General features: G+C 32.8%; 1 protein-coding gene across 1 annotated transcript; it reads right to left on the bottom strand.

Annotated features, from left to right (window-relative positions):
- Positions 1-1,316: 1,316 nt before the first annotated feature.
- LOC149216914 (protein LATERAL BRANCHING OXIDOREDUCTASE 1-like) lies at positions 1,317-2,737 on the bottom strand. Its single transcript, XM_089390080.1, has 4 exons — positions 2,639-2,737; positions 2,305-2,552; positions 1,670-1,994; positions 1,317-1,577 (listed from the first exon to the last, which is right to left on the bottom strand). The coding sequence occupies exons 1-4, from the start codon at positions 2,720-2,722 to the stop codon at positions 1,317-1,319; spliced, it is 918 nt and encodes a 305-aa protein (XP_089246206.1). The 5' UTR covers positions 2,723-2,737.
- Between the last annotated feature and the right edge of the window lie 4,204 nt (positions 2,738-6,941).

The following is a 6,941-nucleotide window of genomic DNA, read 5'->3' as shown; positions in this document are numbered from 1 at the left end:
TTAATTTAAAATTAGGTGATTTGCACTAGACCTAGTAGCTGGACGACGAGAACGATGCTTTTCGATGTCAACTATGCCATCAAATCGGCCATCATTAGAACTCATGTTCTCAAAAAACAGTCAAACAAAAGCCCACATCTAAAGCATGGAAGCCATGCAACCTGCCTCCTTGAGAAGAGGAAGATTCCTGATCCTCAGATCAGGAAGAGGACGAGTCTGAAGATGACATGCTCCCATGAGACAAGGCCCAAAATGTATATCTTCAAAATCCCTATGAATAAGGAAAGGAGTTCTGAGTTTTGCTAGTAAGAAGAGAAGAATTTTGTAAGAATGTTTCGGCGGGTGCCATGAAGAGTGCCGATGAATCAGCCTCCTCAGACTCTGACAAGTATGCCTCCTTATATTGTCATAACAATCTTAAGGTAGCTTTAGCAACCCCACCTTCAAAAGGTTGGGTCAAAGTAGCAAAAAGGAAAGGCAAGAAAAGACGTACCGGATGATTAGCCCCAAGTTGTGTGATTACAATGTCTTGATCTCTTAGTTTCAGTATGTGTTTTCAATTTTTGTTTGAGATATGTTTACATATGGAAAGATTCTGAATATGTCATACTTCGTTAGAGGTATATTCTTCCATGTCAAGTATTTTGGTTTGATGTTAAGTATATGTATTCAATCTCATCCTTTTTTGCTATTAATAAAAAAAATTTGTCTCCACCTTTAAAAAAGCATTTCTCATATTCATAAAAACTATAACAATATGTAATAGCTATGTTTAATATTTTTCGTAAGCTTTCCTTCACTCATACATTGCAGTTTATTTGACATTAGAATGGTAAAAAAAAAATTAAAATTTCCCCTTATATATTTCAATAAACTAATTTGATTATAATAAACTAATTTCATTATAAAATTCATGAAGATCATATTTTTATTTACCAATATTAATGTTAAACTAATTAGAATACAAAATACTATTAATCCGCTAACTTCATTAATTTTCTTTATTCCTTATTTCTCCAGGGTCTTTATTGGACCGAATTTATTTTCAAGTTTTGCCATGATACCAATAAGATATAATATTGAAATCTCAATATTACACCAACCGGTAAGAAGACTCGTTCTTCCCAATCTCGAAATTTTCATGAATAAAATTGTAATATCAGAAGCAATGATAAAATATTCAAAGATAACAAAACATTTTAGCGGTCGATGGACCCGTCATCAAGTACGATGAATAGGGACTTCAAAGTTCCCAAATACAACCCCCCATGGACATGGAAAACTACTGAAAAAAAACCTAAACTGCTCTTCTTTGATTATCCGTGTGAGCTTTTGATACCGGAAAACTCATATAATGAGTGCTTCCCCTCCACTTCGCGAGAGCAATACCATTTCATGTAATCTTCATGAATAAAATTTCTGAACAAGCGTGGATGAGTTTCATCAATCAGTTCTTGCGCTGGACCGATCTCTGCTTCGAATGCAGGAGCATAAAACGCTCCAATAGACATCCTAGACCTGTGACGGTCTGTCATTGCTCGATGCTCTATGCTCTTGTATCTTCCATTACTCATTACCTAGAAAACCAGCCACATAGTATTTCAGTGAAACGTTTATTAAACGAAGTTAGGATAACAGGCCGATCAATCTGTAAGGATCATAAGTTTACCTCTATCAAGTTTCCAACGTTGATGACCAGAGCATGAGGAATTGGTTGCACAGGTATCCATTGGTCATCCTTGCGAACATTTAATCCTACTACATCATCATCCTGCAACAAGAGTGTAATGGCAGTCATGTCTGCATGTGGGCTCAGCCCAAAAACATGGTCTGGAGTGGGGCACTGAGGATAGTAATTCATTCTCATTCTTTGGTATGGCTTTCCAAACTTCTTCTCAAAGAAATTGAGCTTCAACTGTAATGTCTCCGCAATTAAACTCAACAGCTTCCCAGCAAGCCTTTTAATTTCAGTATTGTATGAATCCGCAATTTCCCTGCCAAAAAAACCCACAATACCATCAGTACACTGAGCCTAGCTTACATTTTCAAAAATTCTTCTTGTTCGGTATTTTTATTTTATTTGATCGTCATTATTTTTTAGGTAACTTATATAATTACCTCCACGCAAGTTAATTTTCTTTTCAATATTTTTTAGATTTTTAATTGTAAAATAAGAATCTACACGCAGTAATAATAGATAATCTACACATGTATTAGAAATTGTATGAAAGAAAAAACCAAAGGTATTATAGAATTTAAGAAAAAATCAAAGGTATTATAGAATTTATTATGTTTGAAGTTGACCTGAAATCAGGAGGTTGAAGTGGCCACACATTCAAATCTCTATTGTCGGAAGGAAACATTAGCAACACCAATAAGTCACCCCAATCTAGTTTTTGATCTTCAGACACAACAAATCTTTGGCCATAGCCTTCAAGGGATCCTGCCTTCACTGCATACTTCTGTTTTTCCTCCAGAGGTAGCTGGAAAAACTCCTTTCCAACTCTCTTAACACCATCTATTAAGGAGTTTGGTATACCGTGATTCACAACCTATAAAACGCCCACCACAATATGTTTAGTTGTTTGTTCCAAAACAGATCATGAGACCAAGAAATAAGGGATTGACAAGATGATACCTGGAAGAAGCCCCAGTCTTCACAAGCCTTGGCAAGCTTCTTAATCTCTCTTTCTCTCTGCTGTCCTTCTGAAAGCTTGGCCATGTCAGTGATGGGGACGTCCACCTGATGATCAGACAATGAAGTTGGTGTTGGTTGTTCATCGTCTCTTCTAATATATCTCTCTGGCATTGTCTCCTGTCTTTTCACTAGTTCTTGAACGCTCTCGACTGTAAGAAAACACTTGCCACATTTGGGAAGGCTCCTGTCCTGAATCTCATAAACTGAAGCCATTCTTCCAAACATTCAAATGACAAATAAATTCAAACCTATTTGATGAAACGATAACGCAGCTTGCTGCAGTCAACATTGATTGAATGATGAACCTACAACATTTTCAATATATTTATAATGTGGTAGGAACTCAATCGGAGATGAACTCGTCCATAACCTGGAATTTGCGACGAAGCAATACAGTTGATCACAATCCATAACCTGGAATTTGCGATGAAGCACAACAGTTGATCACAATCTTATTTTACGTGTTAAAATTGGCTAATTTATCGCAATCTGTGCGCCTCGTGATCTGACCATATACATAAGACAAACAAAAGCGTGCTGCAGTACATTGGTCGCCGTGAGGGATGGACCGTTTCTTAAGACATGTTTGGAACCGTTCAAAACGTATTTTTGACGGTTAATATTTTGCTGAAAACGTCGTCAATACCCCTTCAAGAAAGCAGAAGCGAAGGTAGTAGACTAAGTTGCCAGGCGCTTGTTCTCCTCGATATGGCCACTTGTCCGCCTCCAGCAAGCCATCCTGTGTCTAGGAACATTGGTATGTTTTTGTCATAGTACTGTTGTAAGTGATAATTCTTATGTGTGGATAATTTTACATCCACCCCATGCTTCATTTTATGTTCACAACAATGAAATTTTGAAATCCTGGGAAAGGCATCCAGGAAAACCTGAAGTAAATCCGGCGTTTGCTTTTATCTTTGATTCTGCACATTATTTTGTTAGCCAAATCGCAGAACGGACTTTTGGTGGATGTTTGGTTGCAGATTCTCTGCCATTTTTGAGGGTGTAAACTCCGAGTTGAACCAAATAAATGATTCGCTGCCGTCGGTTAATTTAGTGGATCACTTGCAAAATTAAAGCGATGATATTGCTCTGTTTTGTGGAGACAGACAGAAGTATCCACCCTCTGTTTTGTGGAGACGGACAGAAGTAACCACCCTCTGGATTCATCTTGAACTTTATGGGAAGTGAATTCCAAGAGGCAATGCACTACCAACAATAGCACCAGTGACGGGTTTGAAGAAATCTTTCCTCTGCTGAAATGAATGGGGGCTTCAAAGGAGCACTGCTTCAGGAGACCCGGCGATAATTTTCAAGAGGTTTATGGGAAGTGAATTCCAGGAGACAATGCACTACCAACAACAGCACCAGTGACGGGTTTGAAGAAATCTTTCCTGTGCTGAAATGAATGGGGGCTTCAAAGGAGCACTGCTTCAGGAGACACGGGGATAATTTTCAAGAGGTCATTGCAAAATGCATTGAGGTTCAGGGGAGGAAGGAGAGTGATGCCAAAGTAGAGTGGTCAGACTTTTTCAAGCAGTGGGAATAGAACCTGTTACACCCATTGGAAGGCCAACGACAAACTCGAGGGAAAAAAGTAGGAGCAACTCTGACTAATAAAGAAGGCTATGGTCGGAGTTAACATCGCTGTGATTACTTACAATAAGTTTTAGTGGCTTAAAAAAAGTGTCGTGCCTAAACTGGAAGACTCACACATATTTTATTTATATATATATATATATATATATTCACCAGATAAATACAACTTTACAGTGGTCAATGTAAACAATTCACCTGAGCAATTCATTGAAAAAAAATTTAATGGGGGTGTTATTTTTTTTAAATGGTGTATCTTGGGTTTAAGATGAATGTGATTTATTTTAACAGTGTTATTTGCAAGTAGTAATGAATAATTGATTGTGTGGAGATGCATCTAAAGAAAGATTTTCATGTTTTTGTTACTATGGAAAATTTGGAGCATAACTTCAATGTTTAATACATTTAAACTAAAACATTTATATAAATAATGATGAAAATTAGTGTTTTTTAATTGCTATTATAAGGTTTATTTGTTTTAATTTGAAAATTTTAATATTTATATTAAAAAATTATGATTTTGATTGAATTTAATATAAGAGAAATTATTTTCTTTTAAATTGTAGATAAAAAAGCGCATTCTAATTTATATACAAAATAGTCTTTTTCACCATGTCATATAATTTCAAGCAAGGAATTGGTACTAAATGGTCAGTTGAATTTACTTTTGCCCAGATTCATGGATTTGCCAATGCGAGAGATGTACTCGAATTGGTTACTCAACCTCTTTGTTATTTAAAATAAATTTTGAATGCATAAGTAGATTTAGCACTCTAAAAATTAAAAATCCCTGCCATATTTTGATTAAAATTAACCCAAAAAACCATACAAAAAAATGTCATTTCATGAAAAAGAAATAATTTAATTAGTAATCACAATCATCTTAATATATTTAGATATACTTACCTAAATTAAATAATCAATAAAAAACACACATCAACAAAATAGGATTTTTTTTTTTAATATTGTATTTGAGTAATGATTTTTTCATTTAATAAATTTGTTTTGATGTAAATACTACTTTTTTGTTACAATGTATATTTTAAGATAATGAGGATTTCCTTCTTTTCTAAAATATTTGTAAGCAAACTACTCTCCAATATCATAGGGATGTTGTAATTTCTTTTATAACATTTGACTCAGTCAAAATAAAATTAGAAAAATAAATAAATAAAATCAAAAATCAAAAATCAAAAAAACAAAGTTAATAATTATAATGATAATGATAATTATAATTAATAATTAAGCTAACTTAGATCCATATTAAATGTGGATCTACCAAGTGGCCAGAAAGATCCAATCTTAAAAATTCCTTATTAAAATATTTGAAAAGAAGATTATTCAATTATAAAAACAATAATTACTTGTTATTTCGATATATTTATTTTTAAAGTAAATATTTATTTTAATCCCAAACCTATTAAACATAGATAAGGATTAAAAATATAAAGAATCCAAAGCATAAATATGTTTATGAAAAAACAAAATTGAACTCCAACATGATATATTTTTATCTAGTATAATTAAGGTCAAAGTATTGCATTTGTATGTCAAATTAATCTTAAAAGAATAAAGTTCTATAATATTGAAGGCCCCACTACACTACATATTGGAGAATGAGATGTTTATTATATTTTTTTGTCTATTTGAATTTCATATACCAAGGTGTCCCACATCTTACCAAATTTTTTTAAAAATGTAGTAAAATATGTGACACATTTAGATTGGGGCATTTTTCTACTATGGCATAGCATCTTTCTTTTTATGTTTCTCAAGATGCATTTAAATATGAGGAGATTCTTTTGCACATATATTCAATCTCCATCTATATTTGTATTTAATCAATAGCTTCCATGCAACTTTGACTCTTTTCTTTGCTTACATTATCATTGGAGCAATGAAATTTGGAAACTTGTAAGTTGTGACATCACTTTGAAACAACTAATAATTTGTTGTAAAATGAATTTCTCTTACTAGATGGATATGAAAACTAGACATTGATGGTATGTTCTTGTGCCCTTTTAGGGTGTCATATATTTATGTTTCGTATCAAATCTTATATTAGATAATGTAAATAACTATCTCTTAATTTGCATGGAACTTTGTCTTATTGGGAATCGAAACTTTCTGGTGGTATATTATAAATTGTTGTTTTTAAATGACACTTGAAATATATGCAATGGATAACCATGAAGTACTCTACCTAGGATTGATTATATACTTTCAATAAGAAAAATAAACATGTTTCAAATGTTCAATATTTTCTTTTGTTGAAATCTCCACAATTGTAGTTGTCAAAGTATTATAATTTAAATATATTTAATTTTTAGTTGATATGTATACAAGTTATATTAAAGGGTATAGTCTTTGAATAATACATCAAGGTGAAAATTATTTTGTCTAAAAAATAAACTAACTAGTTAGTTAGAGTGAGTTTTTTATCATTTTATTTAATGTTACTTTAATACACAATGGTTTTTTGTTTATATATATTGATTTTACTACAATTTGATGATAAAGAGAAGGAACGATTTTATGAGAGCATGTTTTTACCACATTTAGTATTATAAGTGTTTGTTCTCTAAGAATGTAATAGTGGAAGAAATCATAACATAATCCTATTACATGATGTTAAGAGATCTATAAT

Source organism: Pinus tabuliformis, chromosome 1_1 (genome assembly GCF_031772625.1).
Source record: "Pinus tabuliformis cultivar Carrire ecotype Pingquan chromosome 1_1, CPIR1, whole genome shotgun sequence".
Classification (NCBI taxonomy): Eukaryota; Viridiplantae; Streptophyta; class Pinopsida; order Pinales; family Pinaceae; genus Pinus; species Pinus tabuliformis.
The sequence above is the reverse complement of the archived record's forward strand: the minus strand, read 5'-3'. Positions and strand labels throughout refer to the sequence as shown.

Coding starts and splice junctions, on each gene's coding strand:
- LOC149216914 (XM_089390080.1), bottom strand. CDS start 2,722: ATGGCCAAGCTTTCAGAAGGACAGCAGAGAGAAAGAGAGATTAAGAAG. Junction 2,553..2,638: donor AAGACTGGGGCTTCTTCCAG/GTATCATCTTGT, acceptor GGCGTTTTATAG/GTTGTGAATCACGGTATACC. Junction 1,995..2,304: donor CTTCAACCTCCTGATTTCAG/GTCAACTTCAAA, acceptor TTTTTTTGGCAG/GGAAATTGCGGATTCATACA.